The sequence below is a fragment of the Salminus brasiliensis genome, chromosome 1, assembly GCF_030463535.1.
Source record: "Salminus brasiliensis chromosome 1, fSalBra1.hap2, whole genome shotgun sequence".
Lineage (NCBI taxonomy): Eukaryota > Metazoa > Chordata > Actinopteri > Characiformes > Bryconidae > Salminus > Salminus brasiliensis.
In genome coordinates, this window is record NC_132878.1 from 76,724,016 (window position 1) to 76,743,623 (window position 19,608).

The following is a 19,608-nucleotide window of genomic DNA, read 5'->3' on the forward strand; positions in this document are numbered from 1 at the left end:
GCTTTGAACGCTTTGTTTAGATGTTTCACTCTGAAGCCTACACTTTCACCCTGTTTCTAGTGGGGAAACATACTGCTGAAAACCCCCCACTTGTGAGATGACATGCTCGTTCACAAAAACGTGCTTGTTTGAGAAAAACAAGAGTGGGAGAGTAAGGGTTGAGGGAGGACAGAGCGATAGTAGCAGACCAGTGTGAAGAATGCAGAGAAAGACAGAGACACAGAGACAGAGAGACAGAGAGACAGAGAGACAGAGAGAGAGAGAGAGAGAGAGAGAGAGAGAGACCATCTGTGATGTTGGCAGCAAGCCAAACCACTGCCCCTAAAGCCCAAGCACATGTTTAACTGTCTCCCTCTGCAACGGTAGCCTACCTCAGCCCTCACAAATACAGCAGCGTGGAGCAACCACACACACACACACACACACACACACACACACAGCAACAGTTTCTTGCGCTTTATGGCTGCGCACACACAAACACTCACCACTGCAACAGTCACTCACGTTTTATGACTGCGAGGACATGGAAACACAATGTTTACAAAAAGATAATTGCTCCACACAGCTTGCAAAATAGGCACTGTAGCCTTGGCTTAGCTGCTCTCAGATCAGAGTTGCTTTTTTGTTGTTGTTGGTTTTTTTGCTTTAACTGATAAGATTTGTGCAATTCTGACAAGAACATCTGCTAAACAACTTATGTTTGCATGTGAGTGCAGTTAAGATCAGAATCAAAGAAGACTCGGATACACTTGACGACTGTTCTGACGTCAGACATATCACACACGTACATGTCAGATTGTTACCATTCTGAAAGCCAAAAAAAAACTACTGTGTTTCATTCAAAACGTCCTGAAAGACATAGTGTTTCGAAAAAAGCTAGCTTCACCAAGCCTACACAAACTCAACAAACTCCAGGCCTGGCCATTGAACTACAGTAGTATTTGTAGATCAATGGAATTCAATCTAAAGGTAGGACTATGTCGCAGTAGCAAAGACTTAGTTTTAAGCTTAATCTTGTTAAGCAAATATTAACAAGATTACGATTAAAGCACGATTAAAGCAGCCCTACGTAGCATTTCTACCTTAAACTAGTCGCTTCAAGACGCTCCACTGACCAGTAATAGAGAGTGCAGAATTGCTGGCGTTGCTATTCCGGGCCCGGCAAACTGCACTATGTAACTTCAGAGAGGCGTCAAGATGATGCTTGGGAAAAAACGCATAACGCCATAACCCCAGTCAAAGTCTGGTAATATTACTCCACTGAGTCAGTCCACGTTCTGTGTCTCCCAGCTTGTCCAGAAAAACATGTCCTTAAACATAAATTACAATTCCAGACTCAAAGTGGAGCCCAGGATCGCTAATGTGTAGAACTGGAAGCTATTTGAGCCCAATCACTGTACTTTTTTTTTTTGTTTGTTTTTTTTTGCCTGTTAAACGTGATGAGTTAGTAAATGACTGTGGTCCATGAGGTACTTACAATGTAATGGTGCATTCCTCTCATGAATGATGAACTTGATCATACTGTTGCAGATTTATCCCAAATATCAAACTCTGCTTTACAGTACATACAACGCTTAGGAAACTGGAGGAATTACGGCCACAAAGGCTTGTCTCATCACGGTGTTCCTACCTAACTGGTGGCTTTAAAGGCCAGTCACAGTGCGCTGCCCACAAACAGGGCCTTTAATGTGACCTCAGAACGGGCCCCTTCGCCACAACAGAACTGCCACACATGCATCCTTTTCATATGGCGTGAGCACAAAGGCCTGGACGAGCCCGGGCTTGGACTGAGGGCCAGAGTGTCACTTTGGGTCTACCCCACATTCCACTCACAGATGAAATTCCAGCTAAAAGCCAGGGAAAGCCTTGGAGGCATTCCCATTTACAGGCCTGGCTCACAGGGTTAGAAAGCACCATGTCCGTCATTTGGACTGTATTGTGAGTGCTCTAAGAGTACAACTGCCAATTGCAGATACATTTTGACAAATGAACAAATATAAAAATCTCTCGATGAGGTAAATACTTCAAAAATCCTTTTCCTAAACACTTTTCACGTCGGACACAACATTATTGGGTTCATGTACCACAGTCCCTAAAGCCGAACTATGTTTTTTAATTGCTCAATGAATTTCTGCATTTTGTTTCTGCACATTCAGTCATTCAAATCTGTTTACGACAGGGATGAGATGATCTTAGCCAGACTTCTGAAGCCTTTGAAAACTACTACACTGAAACTCAAAAGCTGTAACAGCTTTGCTTTACGATGCATTTAACCATTATCAAGAGTACTCGAAAACAGTCAAGAAAACATTGATTAACGGTTTTGGGGGTAGTAAATAAAATGAAACTGGATACTTAGTAGTAGACACTGCAACTCCTTGTCCCCATCACCACCAGTCTTAAGAATTCTGAGCAGGTAAGTTTATCTACAATGAATCAATTAACCCCAAAGCAAAGCTTCATTTGTTTACACCTCAAGCACTGAATAAAGCAGCAAATGTTGAAATGTACCCTACAGGTCTTGCAGAACTACAGAATCTGAGGATTCTTTCAAGACAGAAGTTCATCAGAAGTTCACGCAATGTTTCAGTGCCCTCACAAGCAGCTGCTTAATAACATGGCCTCTTCAACTTTTTTACAGTTAGTTTACAACTCTACAGTTCAAGGTTTAAAATTTTTACAAAAAAACGTGAAGAATACTTTTGGCCAAAAGATAGCTACGGCCTTCATTACACAATATTAACTGTTGATTAGGTTAATCATGACTGACATGATTAGGTTTCTCTTAACCTGTTATCTTGATACTGTTTGCAGTTAAAACATTGCTGAGAGAGAAAACATACTCCACATTACTCCAAAATCTCAATTTGTGCATAATTCAAATAGTTTTACAAACAGTGTAAACAGACAGACGATTGATTGAACATGAAAGGGTACATTGTAGAGAAATGTACAGATTCGGGTTGGTGAGAGGAACCAGGAGTCGCAGTATTTATGCATTATAGTGTTTTTTTTTTTTTGACGCTATGCAAAACCAGCTGTGAACCTACACATGTCTTCTATATTTTATATGCGATGATGGCACTAAAAAGGGTAAATCTGGAAAAATTAAATTTAGGGACTATCCTACCTTACAACTCCATGCTTACACATAAAAAAAAAGCACTGGACGTCCAGGTAGCGTATTGCACCTTATAACTTTCTGTGACAGTGCTTGTAAAGTCTTCAGAGGTCTGGATCCCATCACCACCACATCGTTTACATTTTAACAATGTAGTGACGTATAAAAAAAAAACTATTGTAATTTACCTTTAAATCAAAAAAGCAAAGAACAGTACATTTTCAAGTTGAACACTAGTCTGCCATCACAGGTCTGCCATCTGTGCCAGCAAGCAACAACCTGCAAGCCTGCGAGAACCCCTTCCAAATACAGGTGCCTTGTGCTGGGCCACAGGCAAACCTCTGATACAGAACATTTGCTTTTACAAGTCCAAATTAAAAGACCATGGAAAAAAATAATAATTCATACTGAAAGCCCTGTCCATTTCTGCTACTGAAGGCCTACAAAGACTTGCAGTAACATAATGGACAAAAGCAGATAGAAAAGGTTAAGCCACAGATGGCACACACACACACACACACACGCACAGTAAAGGCTTTACCTGTGCCAGCTGTCTTGGGTCTGGGGCACCAAATAGAGAGGAGCTGGAGCTGAAACTGATGGCTCCCCTCCGGCTGAGAACATGCTTGGGAACCGGCCTGTCTAGAGGCAAGACCGGTAACTGATAACATACTTCCATTGAACTCTATCAGCGCTGGATCCGGATTAAAAGTTTAAATGAACAGGAAAAAAGACGAAAGTGATGAATCAGTAATAAAAAAGGAGAGGGAGAAGGAGGAGGAATGGCATGGAGCTTCCCAGCGTCGTCTGTCGAAACCCGGATTTATTTAATCTTAAATGCAAAGGAAAAAAAGAAAAAAGGAGAAACGAGATGTTCAAGACCAGTACTTCATTTTGTTCGGGTGAGCGTGAAAGTCGCACGGCTTCTGTCCGTGTTGGTTCCCCGTCGTCCCGCACTCCATTTCTTTCCTCCACTCGGGGGTCTTGCGCTCACTCACCAGGCTCGGGCCCCTTTCCTCCTTTTCTCACACGGCTCGGGGCCTGCGGACGACGAGGAGGAGGCCTGTGTCTTTTTGATATCTTTTAAAAAACGCTTCCTCATTTTTTACCCCCCTCTCTCTCTCTTTTTTTCTCTCTCGCTGTCGTTCTCTCTTTCAAACTCTTCCCCCTCTCTCTGCCTCTCTCTGCCTCTCTCTCCTTCTCTCAGCCGTGGCTCATCGTGAAATGGCTCCTCGGCGTGTCAACACAAAAGGCATGAGCACTTCACATCGGCAGCGATGCTCGCAAGAAAATTAAGCTGATAAACTGGACCAGAGCTGAACCGAGCTCACGTACGGGGTCTCGCCGGTGATCTTTTTCTTTTTTTTGTAAGAGCCTGGCCGCTTTCCACGCTGTACGCGGCAGGTCTGCAGTGGTAGCTTATTCAGTCCTTTTCTCCTTCTCTCTCTTTTTTGTGCTGTCTTTCCTCACTGCAGGCACGGAGAGCTGTCGTACTTCACCACGCACCGAAGCTCACTTGATGCAGCAGCGCGGCGGCAGGGCGCTGGGCAGGCGGCGGCGGCAGCAGCAGCAGAGACGGCGGAGGTTGGAGGGAAACAAAAGCACCGTGAGCATCGGCCTTGGCACATGCTGGCCGTATCAAGAGCGAAATGAATGAAGTAAAAGGACAGAATCGCGTAGAGAACACCACAAGCTTGCTAACTTAGGCTTTTCTCTTCAAAAAATTAAATAAATAACACTGCAAATGCTTCAGCACCTCGCCAGAGATGGAGCTGTTGGCTGAAAGCGCTCACGAAAATACATCCCCGCACCGTTTCAGCCAATAGCAGCGCAGATGTCCGTGTAAAGCCGCCTCTGATTGGACGCGGCTAGTGAAGGGTTTTGCTACGAGCCATCCCATTGGGCGGATTCTGAGGGGCGATTCCAAGGCTGATTTATGCAAGTCTTACACCGACTGCATGGACCTCCATGAGGGTATTCCACCACAACGGGGTTTGCCCTGCAGCCCGTCTGCATCACTGCCTGTGATTACCTTTCCTGCATGAGTCATCCATGGTTGGTCGTGAGCAGCGAGCCTCACTTAACTGTAATACGTTTTATACGAGGGTGTATAAATCCATGACCTGACATGTTCATTGTTTTCACAGTTTAAAATGCACAGGCCTTTATGGAAAGCAACCAATGCCCATCCACACAGTGTGTCCAAAAGCAGCCAAATGCCCCTTCTAATGAGCGAGGTGCACCCTCAGTTATTAACACGACTGTAAGACTAGAAAGCGTTGCAATAGAATGTGATTCTCTGGATCAGCCGCACATGAGCCGAAAGTCACCATGCCCAAAGCCAAGCATCAGCTAGAGAGATGTAAGGCCCCTTAATTGGGCTGTGGAGCAGTAGAGCGATGAAGTATCACTCAATATCTTTAGGATAAGTTGTAGGGGTGTTTTTGATTTAGAACTAATCACCCAATATCGGTATCTGGCCTCACTAATGCTAAATGCAATCAAACGCTCAGTAATGTTCCAATATCTCGTGTACAATCTTTGAGTTGTAACTGCACAAATACACTTGATTTTGGAAGAAACGTTAGATTAGTAGACATACAGTTGTACATACAGCTTACCTTAACATGATTTGGCCTCCAAAGAATACCAATAGTCATTTCAGCAGGGCCTATCAACATCTTTGTCAGGGTGGATGTTGACAGACTACTTGCATAAGGCCTGCAGAGCTTATAACATTCAATCCGGCTTTTGTGACATCTGGAGGCTTGCGTGCAACAGCGTCGATATCAGAACTGAAGCTGCATTTTCAGTCTTTGGTATTATTGGCTGGATTTCATGAAGCCAAATCCTAAAAGAGCAAATTGGGGGAAGGGGAAAATACTGTAAATATATAATGGTGTGACAATGTAGAAGTTTGATAACCCTGATTTGGGGTGATCTGTGCTGTGCATAGCTATAGTCAATTAAATAGCCATTATAATAATATATATAATAAGGTGTTCAGATTCTCTGTAGGATGTACACAACTGTACAAAATGTAAAATACAATTCACTCTCCAGTCCATGTATGGAAAAAGGCAGCAAAGATTGTCAAAGTGATGAAGAAAAAGAGGTGTAAGTGTTGAGGGATAGACAAGTCACAATTGGAACATGTAACCAGATAGTGAGTAGTTTGCTATATACATTATACAAGGCTGTCAATAGATGACTAAAGCACTTACATTTCTAAAGAAATGGCCGGGTTCAAGTTATATCGTCTCCTGCATTAGATTTGTATTACAATGTATATTAAAATTGCATAAATGAAAAAAAAGGATGAAAAGATTCTACTATTCTACTTTTTGTCTTTTTTTTTTCCCATTTTTCAAGCCGTCCTGGGATTGTTTTCGTGCATCAAATATGAGATAACAGGGGAACATGGGTAATAGCATTTTTAAATGTGCGGTCTGAAGGCAATGTTTGTGAGCACTAATGTTGGAGATTATTTAAAATGTATCATTTAAACAGGACACCTTACAGCCCTGCACACCTAAGCATGCAAGTGAAAACGAGGGGTACAAGTGCAAGGAATGAGACAGGGCCTTAAAGGCACAGTGACAAAAAGTCTTTTTAATTGTGGAATTTGGGAAGAGATTTGAAAATAGGTGTAATTTTGGTACATCAACCCACTTAAACATAACAAAAGGTGGATAAGGGACCTTTAAACTGCCTGCTTGAAATGAGTGCCTATTATTATTATCACTTATAAAAACAAACTACCCCCTCTTGTTTGATAGGCCTGATTTAGAGATCGTTCAGACATTTTAGGTGCTATAAAAGTCACCCCTCACTTCAGCAAATGAACTGAGTTCCCATTCTTTATCATTCCAGTCATTTCTGACGTTAGGCCTGAAGAAACCCACCGTTTATTTACCAGGTAAATAAACCTGTGGGTTTATTTGCCTGGTACATTTGCATGTTGACCTATTGATCGAGTTTGTTTACACTGATGCAACACTTATAATACAATGCGTAATCCATACTTTAACTCGACACTCAGGGCTTTTGGGTGGAGGGGTCATTGCAAGTTGTAGTGAAAGCTTGACATTAGTCATGTTTCTTATAATGGACTATTTGTAGATCTTAACATATTAATTACAAGCAGATATTAGCGCAGCTATTGTTTGCTCATTCACGAGTTGATTTTCATCTGAAGTTTCTTCATGGTTGGTTTATTGTTATAGCATAAATTGAGCACACTATTCCGCTCTCTAATCTCCCCAGTTTCCAGCAATGATATTGAATGGACAATAACCACTAACGTATTGTGTGCTCTTTGTATGCCCAACAAATGCTCTATGCACACAGTTACACTTCACATACAACAATATAACAATACCTTATTGTCCAATTTGGGATCTGCGGTTCATTTGCTTTAACAAATTCATCTCCGTCTGGCCAGTCTATGCTTTGAGCGCTCTTAACTGGAGCAGAAACGAGATATAGCTTCAGAATGTTTTAAGTTGAATTGCAGGAGACCGGAGGGGACAATAGTGAACTGTACCATGGCAACAGTCAGGCTGTATGCCAGTAGTGGGTACAATGACTCCCTCCCACCTCCTCCCCAACAGCTTAGAATACAATTCAGCACAACCCAGCCCCCCTGCCATGCAATCCTAAGCCTTTTCCAGGCAACCTGGCAAAACAGTGCCAGATCAATTCCACCATGCCAAAGAGCAAATCTTGGACCAGAACAAAGTTCAACACAAATCAAAACATACGTACACGGAGTCATAGTAAAAATGTCACTCTTCTAAAAATGCATTGAGTTACAGTCTAGAAGACTTAGTGGTTAACAATAAAGATGTAACACCGCATGACTGAAATGGACGACTAAAATGTATTTATCGCTTATTTCTGTGCTCTAATATTGTTCGTATTAGCAAGAAATGTTTCCAATAGTGTCTTAGGCACTGCCTAGCTTAATGCATGTAGCCTTCACTGTTCAAAATCGAATAAAATCAAATTACACTTATTGTCACATCACATTACACAGGTGTACAGGTGAGTGAAAAACCTCACGGTAGTAAAGAAACAACACATATTTACAAAATAGAAATACTGGCAATTTACACATTAACTTATACTATATACACATTATACATACTCTGTATTTACAATATCGCACTGGTTTAAAGTTATATATCATGGCGCATGTTGTATATCATGTGCCACTAATGAAAACATGACTGAACAATTCTAGGGTTATTCCGTTATCCTTAACATGCAAGCTCAAATAAATAAATGAAACTGAACTAGAAACCTAGATTGTGATTATCACAGGAGAGTAGCACCAAACACAAATGATAAACAATAAAACTCAGGTCAACATTCCTGCCTTGAATAAAAATTAAAGTCTATGGTTAATTGAAACATTTAAAGATCCAATTTCATGGAGTTTATTAGTGTTTAAACATTCTTTCTTGTCCATATTGTCCATATCTCAAAACCAAGCTACGCAAAAACAGCCTGTTTTAGAGTCTGTTTTGTGTTGACTGCCTGGACTGCTTTTTACAAGAAGTACAATGCAGGCTAAGCCAATCAGAACACAGATATTTACATATATCAGTCTTAAAATCAAAGGGGTAAAAGAGGCTCTGTAATTGTCATTTGAGAATAAATAATTATGATTTTTTTTGGTACATAAACCAATACAAACATCATAAATGTTCCCTTACGTAACAAAAGAAAAACGTGTAGGATATGGGCCCTTTAAAGCAGCCCACTGGTAACAGTGTCATGGACGACGTCATCTGCATCTACAGTCTCCATGTGCTACTCATTAGGGACTCCTCTCATTTCCCAAGCAGGAGGAAACCATTTATTAATGATTTGTTTCTGAAACACTGTTTGCTGTACGCACTCTTCCTCTGACAGACATGCTTTGCGAGTTCGGTCCCCTGGTGGGCTCTGGGGGGGAAACTGACTGCGATGAGAGGAGCTAGGCAGCACACCTGCTAATTCCCCCCGAGACAGCAAGTATCCACTTGCAATCCGACCTGCACTACGTGCTAGTCATCAGGAGACCATAAACACAGGGAGTGCCGGCATAATTGATAGTGCTTGTTTGACGTCAGCAGTGGCACCGGTCCCAATTCCAATTCAGCCTCTATTCACTTCCCTTCGCTGCATCCATTTAGGAAACTCTCCAATTATAGGGGTCATTTAAAGCTCTTATATAAGCACAACTATTTTATATCCACATTATTCACTTCATCAAGATATTACTGTGTGCTACGTAAGCTTAGCCAGTACTCTTATACAAAATGCTTTATGCTAAATTTGCAGATGGTCTACCATTTGAAAAAAAAAAAACCCTGCTGTGCACCCCTGCTTGTTGGACCTTTCCAACTTGAAAAGAGTAGTGGCTGGATGAGAGGCACTTGTGTTGAATGTGAGTAGAAAAGTTGAATACAAGAGGTCCTTTAATACAATGAAATCATTTTAGTCGTATAAAATGCTACTAAGTGAGAAGAAATGTATGTCCTTTTATTTGGACATATAGCTGTTGCTTGGTCTCATTTCTAGATTTTCATGCATAGGATTTACAAGATATTTCTGTGTTTGTTTTTGGCACTGTTATTTGTTACACAGGCCCTGAGTGGGCTGAATAAAAGGAGAATTGCATTACAAAATGAAAAGGAGGTTTTGCTCTTAGCTTGCTGTTGTAATCTGTGTCATTAGCTGCCATCTAGTGGTAGAACTGGGTAAACGCATTTTACTCATCTTTCTGCCAGGTGAACAAAATAAATACCACTCACTTTGTAGTAGGATATAAAAAAAAATACTGAACCTCAGTCTTAATCAGTGATTTAAATCTCAATATTAATTCAGTTATGTCCAAAGGTTTCGTTTTCCATATGGTCTCTGAGTGTGTCTGTTACGGACAGAGGGAGGGTTGGAGGGTATGTGTGTATGGTGTTCTATTTTTCTTTCGCTTCTATGTTGTCCTTGTCTGTTTAAATGACAGTCATTGGACGTGAGAGTGATGTGGCTCCTGATTGGTGGCATGAAAAAAGCTGCCACTATAAAGAGTCGTTTCGGCTGCACCACCAGCCAGATAAATTGCCGTATGAATTTTAGTATGTATTTGATTTTTTCTTCATTCTACATTCATGTATTTAATTCTTTTTTTGTACTTTTAATCAAGCCTAAAAGCAGAGTAGGGGGTAAGGCCCTGTTTTTTTTTTGGATGTGTGTTTCTTTCCTGTTTATGGTAGAGAGGGAGGCCAGGAAAACCTTGTATTTTGGTTTGCTTGTATCTTTCTGCTTAAAGAAAATAAAATATTTAGGCTTGTATTTCTGCAATTAATTTTTCTAGACAGTGTCTGAGCACTAAAGTGAATAATATTTTTTTTTTTCAAAATGATCAAGCCAGATGTGTGTTTTTAAATCACTTATATCACTTAAATCACTTATTAAATCACTTTAAATCACATAATCACATGAATATGTTTCCTGGAGTCATTTCTAAACAACTGACTTCTAGATAATCAGGTCAAATATGAGTCTCTGTCGGCAGTCAAGCAAGTTTTACATTGGCATTGGCTGAGAGGCTGTTGTCAGAGAAAAAAGCCTCTGCTTCAAAAATGACACCTTCAGGCTCAACTAAAGTTTGCAGCTGCCACATGAACAAAGAAAAAGCATTCTGGAGCAAAGATACAAAGATGTTTGGAGGGCTAACGGTGGGGCATTTAACCACAAAAACACCATAGCAACTGTTAAACATGGCGGTGGTAGCAACATGTTCTAGGCCTAACATTAAGCTTTTGGAAAGTCCTAAAGTCCTGTTTAAATATGAAATGGAGTGTGTGCCAAGACATTTAATTAAACTCTACCATTTTGCCAATAAGGGTGGTCAAATATCCAACCACAATTCTACCAGAAGAAGCTTGTTGATGGCCACTAAAAGTGCCTGGTCAAGGTAAAACGTGCTAAGGAGCATTTAACGAAATATTAGATATGATGTATTAATATTTTAAACCCTGTCTGTATAATTTGATCATGTGGTAATTTCAGAGAAATACAAAATAGTTAAAGCTTATTAATAAACTTAATTATTACTTTTGTAATATTGTTAATTAATATTAATATGATTAATTATTATTAATTATTACTTTTGGTATGTTGGACAAAATGAATTGTTTAAATAAATAATTGAAAGTCGCATATTGGCATGACATTCATGTCCATGATGAGTGTATGTAAACTTCTGAACACAACTGTACATTATGCTGCTGTTAAATCTCAATAGACATGCCATGAAAATGGATTTGTGATCTTAGTAGTTTAGAATATATAGGCAATCTTTGTAATTACACACAAATGATTAAAAGAAAGTAAGGTGTATTGCAAGTTTTAGTGCAAGCAATGATATAGTGATGTATGGAAAGTATGATGTTAAATAAACACACAAGTTCAACACACAACCATGAAAGATATGACAAAATTTCAACAATTGTCTAAGCCAATGTTTGCATTGCTATTTGTCAACAAAATGTTCACCCACATACAGTATAGTGAAATAGTGTACACTAGCACAAGAAACCACAAGATGGGGCTGTTGCATGTCTCTGATAAGCATACGATCGCCTGTTACACATCCAAACTGAGAGCAAAACATATACAACTAAATTATGCTGGTATATAAATGAGGATTGGATATTACTTATTATATGATGCCTTCTTTTTCTCATCACGAGTCGGATACCCATCCAGAAGTCCGGCAGTAGTCAGCCATACATCACAGTCTTCTTCTATACTCCAATGATCATACACACTGAAACCCAATCAAGCCTGTTGGCAACCATGTTAGACAGGCCTAAAGTTACCTGAGCTCATGACTAGCTCCATGTATAATTCATTTCTCCAGTAATCTACTCACCTATAGAGGAGCAACCAGACTCCATTGACCTGTCTGCCTAGCCTGGGAGAGAACCAACGTCCGCAGTGTCTGAAGCTGAGTTTAACAGGTAAGAACGCAAATGGCTTTCTGTGGGATTGCTGCTGATTCTTATCTATATTCTGTTCTATGTTCTCTTTTTGTCTTGTTTTCTTGCGTTCTTTTTGGACAGAGAGTCGTCCAGGTTGTATAATTTTGCGGATTATTAAATATTCAATGCAGGCTCAGTAACAGTAATGGAATTATTCAGACAGGTGAGGGGTAAAAATACGAATGCTTCTGAGAATTTGCCTCAAAACAATGTTATCTTACAGGTAAATTACCTGTGGAATAACTACATTAACAGCAGGTCTGTTTTGTGAGATTTGCTGTATTTCAGCTGGCATTAACGCACCAGTAGCTGCTGTCAGGAGGCTCCTAATTCCTTCAGAGTGCTCTAATGGAAACCTGTCATACTTCAAATATCACTGTGTGATACAAAAAAATTTTTTGATTTACAAAAAAATCGAATTCACACAGTTGTCCTCTGACCACCAAATCAGTTGAATGGCTTTGGTGTCTGAAATTTGCTTCACAGTCACATTCTGCAGGTTAACATGTAGCGCCAGTGTAAAACTAAAGAAACAAACCTCTGACATCAAACAGTTCTTGGTCAATTGATTACATTTGGTGTGAATTTGTTTTGTCTGTGAAACACCCATTTTAATGGCATGTTTAATGTTAAGGTAATGGTCAAGGAACATGACTGAACAAAGGCAACGAGCCCTGTCCACGTCAGGTGAGGCTCTATACCAGATACTCGGCCTTGACAAGAACTGCACCCATGATGACATCAAGAAATCCTACAGGTAAGTTTACCTGAGGGACGTTCATTGAATCAGTGTCCCTAACTATCATGTTTTTCTTGTTTTCTTCCGAATTCTTGTATATATATGCCTTGACTGATATCTTGTCAGTGTTCATTCCTAAATACTTTTTTTTATGTTTGGATTGTGAAGCCTTCCTAGGGTCTGTGAAAGGCACTATAAATAAATGTATTTCTATCTTATTAATATGTAAGTGTAGAATAATAGGTGAAGAATGCAAAAGTTCGAAATCCTCTTTTATAACCAAAGCTTTTGGCAACTGAACAGATGTATGAATATAATATGACTTTTGTAATACTGAAATATTCATAGTGAACAGATGGCTTACCTTATTTCGCTCATTGCAGTATTAAACTCTGCATGTGCGTGTTCGTCTGTACTATTGCTTGGATAAACCGTCACTGTCATTGGTTAACAGCGTATAGGCTTTGACTAATAACTCTGCAACAACTACTAAAAACAGCAAATTATTACAGTAGAGTAGGCTGGAAAAAGAGGACAAACACACAGACAGACTTTCCTTTGTAAGCCAGCAGTACACAGACATTAATATATGGTTACAGAGAATATGAACATTAGCAGAGTGTGCTATTTGCCCTTGTCTTTCCTCCATGTACTCAGAGAGCCTGAGCTCACGTCATCTAAAAATATCAAGAGCACTAAAACACTAAAGCAACAAGTGGGCCGATTCCATAACACGAGTTCACTTCAAACCCGCAGTGATGCTCCAACAATTACAGTACTTACATGCGCTAATTCACACTGCCTTTAAGAGCCATTTAAATGGTAAGCATTTTAACAGCCCTTGTTTGCAGTTAATGAATATGTAATCATAGCAACTCTTTCAGAGGCCATTGGCTTAATCAAAAATTAATGAGCGTGCGTGCTTGGAGCATTATAAAATGTTGATGAGAAATGACAATTTTTCGCCACACCACGCAGAAAATTAAGACGGCTATGTTTATTTAATGGGTTTTAAAGGGTTTAATCTGAGGACAACGTAACAATGGTCCTTCTTAGATTAACTGAGTCTGTTAGTTTAGATTTTTGATCATTTTAAAGGAATAGATTACCAAATAATCACATTTACACCTTACCTTACTCCTTCCGTACTCAATGAATTAAGACTTTAGGGTTTGAGGTTTGCTTTGTTAGTTATGCACTAAATACACTACAAGGCTAATGTGGCTTACATGTAATAGAAGTCAAAGTCACCCAAACTTGCATATTTTATCATTTTATCATTTAGCTCCAGTTCAGAACTAATAAAAAAAACACGAACTGAACGGATGTCGATGAACCATCTCTTTAGTGTTTAGCATGTAGTTCCTGTCTAACTGTTCCTAATTGAACTGTCACTGTTGGGAATTCAACCTATATTGAGATTAACGTGTTTTTGGGAGAAATGTGGAGTGAAGATACTGACATTGTAGACTCATTGAAAGCTCGTCTGAGGTAAAAAATAGCATGTGAGGATTCTAATAGAGGAAATAACAGCAGTTGGTGATGCTCTCCTCACCCTCGTGTGCTGACACACTGCCAGAGCTGCTAACAGGGTCTGCGCTCTGCACACAGTCAGTTGGCAGGCCAAAGTTAGGTGTAAATAAGGGCATCTGATCCACAACAGACGAACATCTGTCTGAGCTCCAAATGTTGTGAAGCTCTTCCCGTAGGACCCTGCACATTATTAACCCCAGCATATGCTGACAAATCTGCATCTGAGAGCACAATGCTGATTTTCAGTGATCTTAGTTTTTCCTGTCACCCGCACCTACGTAACTAGTGGAATTTCTCCCGCAGGTGTATCCCAAGTCCATTCAAAACTCCATCACCCTAGATTTTTCTGTGGATTTTTTTTCACACTATGTAATGCCATCCTCATTGGCTGTTCAAAATAATGTGTCTAAAATAGTCAAAGTTAAACTGAACTTAGTGGTTCGAGAATAACATGTGTAATGTGTAAAAATGCTGACATCATACACTCACTGAAACTCAATTACTGCATTTTTGCATTTTTCCATGGACATTGTCAGGATTCTGTTAGTTAGTATTTGGGAATCTGAAGACTTGATAAAGGTCCATAGTCCCTCTCAGATTAGCAATGTTTGTTACTTTAGAAAACAGGATGTCATATTTTAGATTTCTGTACTGTTCTGTAATGAATTTACTGATTTTCTTGCAGCTTTAGTCAATGGAAAGATTTAATTTCACAGCATTACACAGTAGCACTCTGTGTCCTCACCTGCTGTTCAAAAATGAACACTAAAAAAAAGCTCTGAGGTCATTCCTCCCCGTAGTGATGAGACTCTATAATGAGTCAAACTTAAACCAAGGAGGTACTGACCCTTTCTGAGTTATACAGCATAGGAAATGTGTTGATTAATAGTAATCTGCAGTTGCCTTCATATGTAAGTTATGGTGTAATTATGTCATTATCTCTGGGACAACACGTCAATTTACAATTCAATTATATCACAACTGAATATAACTGAAATTGACCTGCATTCAAGCACACATTTACATGGATGTCAACACTGTACACTCACCTACATTGCTATATTTTCCCATGGCTTTTTGGTCATTCCAGAATTTTAGGACATCGTTTTTGAAAATCTGAAGGTTTGATTAAAGTCCTGTCTCTGCTCTTGCAGGAAACTTGCTCTAAAATATCACCCTGACAAGAACCCTGAGAACCCAGAAGCTGCTGAGAAATTCAAGGAGCTTAATAATGCACACTCTGTGCTGTCTGACGTCACGAAAAGGAACATTTACGACAAGTACGGCTCTTTGGGTCTGTACGTGTCGCAGCAGTTCGGAGAGGAGAACGTGAACACATATTTCATGCTCTCAAGTTGGTGGGCCAAGGTGAGATTCCCAGGATCAAATTTTAGCTGTTATCTTAGCTAATATATCATTGGCAACACATTTACAGATTTGATTCCTTTACTCATTTAAATGTGCTCTGCTGCATGTCCATGTGGATCACAGTAAAAGGATTCTGAGCTTTAGTGTGCTACCACTATATAAAATGAGCTGTATGCTACCCCTTTTGTTGGATGCACTGTGATAGATGAGTGTCTAAACACATTCAAAATTGAATTTACTTTGCTGTAAATGTTTCATCAGCGTTATAATGAACGCTGATTGAAATGGGGAGTATAATTCCTATGCATGTTTTCATGCTCAAAATGGCAGATTGGGGAAAAACAATATTTGTTGCTTTACATATGACAATAAATAAAACAGCCTTGGAATTAACAGCTTCTTTTTACTTTGGTATTGCCCAGATCTGCCATGTATGTACATGTACCAAAAAGGATTCCTATGTTATAGCAAATAATGTGTTTTTATGTGCATGTACATTCTTATCTACAGGGTCTATTTGCCATCTGCGGCCTGTTGACGGGCTGCTACTTCTGCTGCTGTCTGTGCTGCTGCTTCAACTGCTGCTGTGGGAAGTGTAAGCCCCGCACCCCTGGAGAGGAAGACCCTGAGTGTTATGTGTCTCCTGAGGACCTGGAAGAGCAAATCCGCACCGATGTGGAGAGGGGTGAGCACACATGGACATAATGACACACATACATGTCTATCGCTGATCATCTTTAGAAACTGCACAATGGCATAATGCCACTTTTCCCAGTTGCTGATACTGATTATAAAACGTGCTACCAATGCTGAACTGATATATTTAAAAAAACACTAAGCCTTACTGAGAGATGTTATGAAACACAAATGAATGATCTAAGACTTCTCTTATAAGTAGCATGCTCAGATGCTCAAGCAACTGTGGGATAAAATAGGAAGAACAATAAGGTCAACATCAGGACGCAGTACAGTCATGTCCAACTCCACCTGCTAAGTAGCTCTCCCCCCTATCACACAATCTCACCAAGCTAGCAAGATGAAGGCTAGCATGTGGTCCCTGTGACTCACATGCAGCACCATCGCATCTTTTCTCACACTGCTGCTAATGTAACGTCACTGGAGCTCAACGCCCTTGGAACGCAATTCTGTTCAACTAACAGACGCCTGTGTTGGTTATCATTGCGCTGAGTGACTGGGGAGACAGGGCCCACCCAGAGATAGTGAGGCCAATTATACTGTCCTGGATTCCCGACCACACATGGCTGTGGCAATGATGGAGAAGTGAACTTGCAAATTAGACAATATAAAAATGACACTAATTCAATTGTGAAAAGAAAATCTAGTACATTACTAGCGTTACCTCACCATCCTTATTACTGTAAAGCCACATGAAGCTGATGTTACTATTCTACTGGCCTTTTTATGTCACGTCATGTCATGTGGCAAAAAGCTTATGATATTTCAGGCACGATTTGATTTCAGAAGATTCTTTTCATATGTGACTCCAACTCTACTACTGATCACACAAACATGATTAATAGAACATTCGTTGCATTTATGTAACTCCCTCAATCACCCATTTCAAGGCTAATTACAATATAATAATTTACAATAATAATAAAAACACAACAAAAGAAAAAAATAAGAACCGATCTGCAAAGACACTGAACAGGACGACACAACATGCAACCAAATGGAGCAGGCACAGAACTGTAGTGTAATTTGGTGTGAGCAGAATGAGATAAAAAAAAATATATCTTTTAAAAGTAAACTAAGGGAATTCAAACAGTTGATGTGAAACTGGTGATTGGAACCAGCGGTCAGAAGGTCAAATACAGTCGTTTTTGTTTACTATTCAGAAGCAACCTCCACACGTCTGAGGTATTGTGTGTGATACTGAGAATGGTAAAACAGTGGTAACTCAAAAAATATAACTATTTTGCCCTTTGCCACTTTTTAATATTAAAAAATTCCTTTTAATGTTAAAGCACAATTTATATTTATTTTCTAAATCTAACATATTGGGAAGTAAAACAGCATGCAAGACATGCCATGGATTCAGATCTTATTTATTTTTCCAAAAATGTGTAAGATAAATCTAAAAGTTTTTAAAGCATTAAAAGCTTTGGACGTTTGGTTACAATCACCAAAACTGTCAACAATTCTGACTTTGCAAGTCTCTCTAGATCTGAGCATTTCACAAGAAACAACTCAGATGATGTTTAATTCTAATCAATTTAATCAACCAGAAATTTGGAAATTGGATAGGTGGAACAGCCTTTAAACTGGGATTAAAGGCCAAGGTGGTGAAGAGGCTTGGTACCTCACAATATATTGAGGGTATATTGAGGGGCAAGATCATGAAAGACATGAATAAAGACAGTTAACACAAGCAGGCCATGTCTTTCCAACATTAGTACTCTTTTTCGTCTGATAAGAATTTGGATATTGAGTGCTCTGCACACAGGTCAGCTCAAGCTGGGAAAAACACATGGAAATAAAGTTTCAACAATGGCTGAAAATTGCATCATCCCTAATTGATTCATCATTGCTTTAACAGGGCAAAAGCTGTCCTCTAAAAAAAATTTTTTCATTGGTACGGGCTTTGATATTGGTGCACACGGCACAGAGCTTAAAATAAATGTTTTTCTAAACACAATTAGACACCCTGTTAGTGACAATAAATAGACTAGATACGTCTGAGCCAGATGTTTGGATATAAACCATTGTTTTTGTGCCAGTTAGCTGTAGGAGGTTTTTTTTTCATGTCTGCTGAAGTCCCTCACAAAACTGATAATTACTGCCTCTGAGTCATTTCTCAAAGTGAGTTTGCATACCAGTTATTTTTAGTTATCACTCGATAATAGGAAACAATCTGTTTGTTTCCGCGCTTTGAAAAATATCATGCAAGACTGAGACGACATGAAACGCTAGCCTTTATGAGTCCCTTTCATGTCACATTTGCCCACAGCTCTTCCTATCAAACACACCACGTTTGTGTATCCTAGTCCGGCAAACGGGATGCTCGATGCTGGTTCTAAATATATCGGCCAGGCAAACACCACAAAGGACAGTTTACATTGTGACTTACTCGAAAACTCTCCGAACATCCAGTGCCATGGCTTTAGCCTCAGAGAACTTTTTCTGGGCAGACAGCTTCAAACAACCTCGCCCACTGCGGGGGGAAAAGCCAGCAAACAGTGGGATGCCCTTCAAACAGGGGGACATAGTGTTCATTCCATGGGCAAAAAAATGGCAGGCTGCTGGGGAAGACCAGCAGCAAATAGCTCTGACGTCCTTGGACTGAACAAAACACTTTTCATTTTGTGCAGGACCTGCAATTAGTTACTATCCTGTAATGTAACACTGCTTAGGGGGCATTTTCGTTGTTGTTGTTGTTGTTGTTAATGATGATGATGATAACTGCCCATTCTTACCTGTATCTTTTTTCCCCAGATGGCGACACTCCTGTTATGCATCAGCCAACCAACGCCAGTGAGAAGACCCAGTTGATTGGGGATGGACACCGAACGTACACCTGAGAAAAAACACATATCAACCAGCACATGATAGACAGCAATTTCTCATAAACGTCTGATTTTAATAGTTGTTCAGTGTCTTTTTAAATGTATCTCCTAACATTTAGCACAGGAATGTAATGAACACCCAACAATGCATTAGCCTACTGCTGTGTCTTTAACCAATGCTGTCTGTAAATAACTTCTAAATGACTATTACAGTGACTTTTGTGCATATACAAATATATATATATATAAAAGTTAATAATAATGTGATGATGATGATGATGACGA

The 19,608-nt window shown here is 39.7% G+C and overlaps 2 protein-coding genes across 6 annotated transcripts in view; one reads left to right on the forward strand and one right to left on the reverse strand.

Moving 5' to 3' along the window:
* Nucleotides 1–19,268, reverse strand: part of pde7a (phosphodiesterase 7A) — a 51,909-nt gene extending 32,641 nt beyond the window's left edge. For 4 of the 5 annotated variants that reach the window (XM_072689537.1, XM_072689527.1, XM_072689518.1 and 1 more), the window contains exon 1: nt 3,663–4,896. In XM_072689537.1, the coding sequence (XP_072545638.1) occupies nt 3,663–3,800 (138 nt within the window). In that variant the 5' untranslated portion in view covers nt 3,801–4,896. Of the gene's footprint in view, nt 1–3,662; nt 4,897–19,233 lie in introns of those variants that run through there. The other variant, XM_072689552.1, reaches the window with a different exon arrangement.
* Nucleotides 12,076–19,369, forward strand: dnajc5b (DnaJ (Hsp40) homolog, subfamily C, member 5 beta). Its single transcript, XM_072689583.1, has 5 exons — nt 12,076–12,135; nt 12,791–12,913; nt 15,583–15,796; nt 16,307–16,481; nt 19,253–19,369. The coding sequence occupies exons 2-5, from the start codon at nt 12,807–12,809 to the stop codon at nt 19,336–19,338; spliced, it is 582 nt and encodes a 193-aa protein (XP_072545684.1). The 5' UTR covers nt 12,076–12,135; nt 12,791–12,806; the 3' UTR covers nt 19,339–19,369.
* The last annotated feature ends 239 nt before the right edge of the window (nt 19,370–19,608 follow it).

What these genes read in the sequence shown, in the direction of transcription:
- dnajc5b (XM_072689583.1), top strand. Translation starts at nt 12,807, where the DNA reads ATGACTGAACAAAGGCAACGAGCCCTGTCCACGTCAGGTGAGGCTCTA. An exon ending in GACATCAAGAAATCCTACAG is followed by an intron (nt 12,914 to 15,582) that starts GTAAGTTTACCT and finishes CTGCTCTTGCAG; the next exon opens with GAAACTTGCTCTAAAATATC. An exon ending in CCGCACCGATGTGGAGAGGG is followed by an intron (nt 16,482 to 19,252) that starts GTGAGCACACAT and finishes TTTTTTCCCCAG; the next exon opens with ATGGCGACACTCCTGTTATG.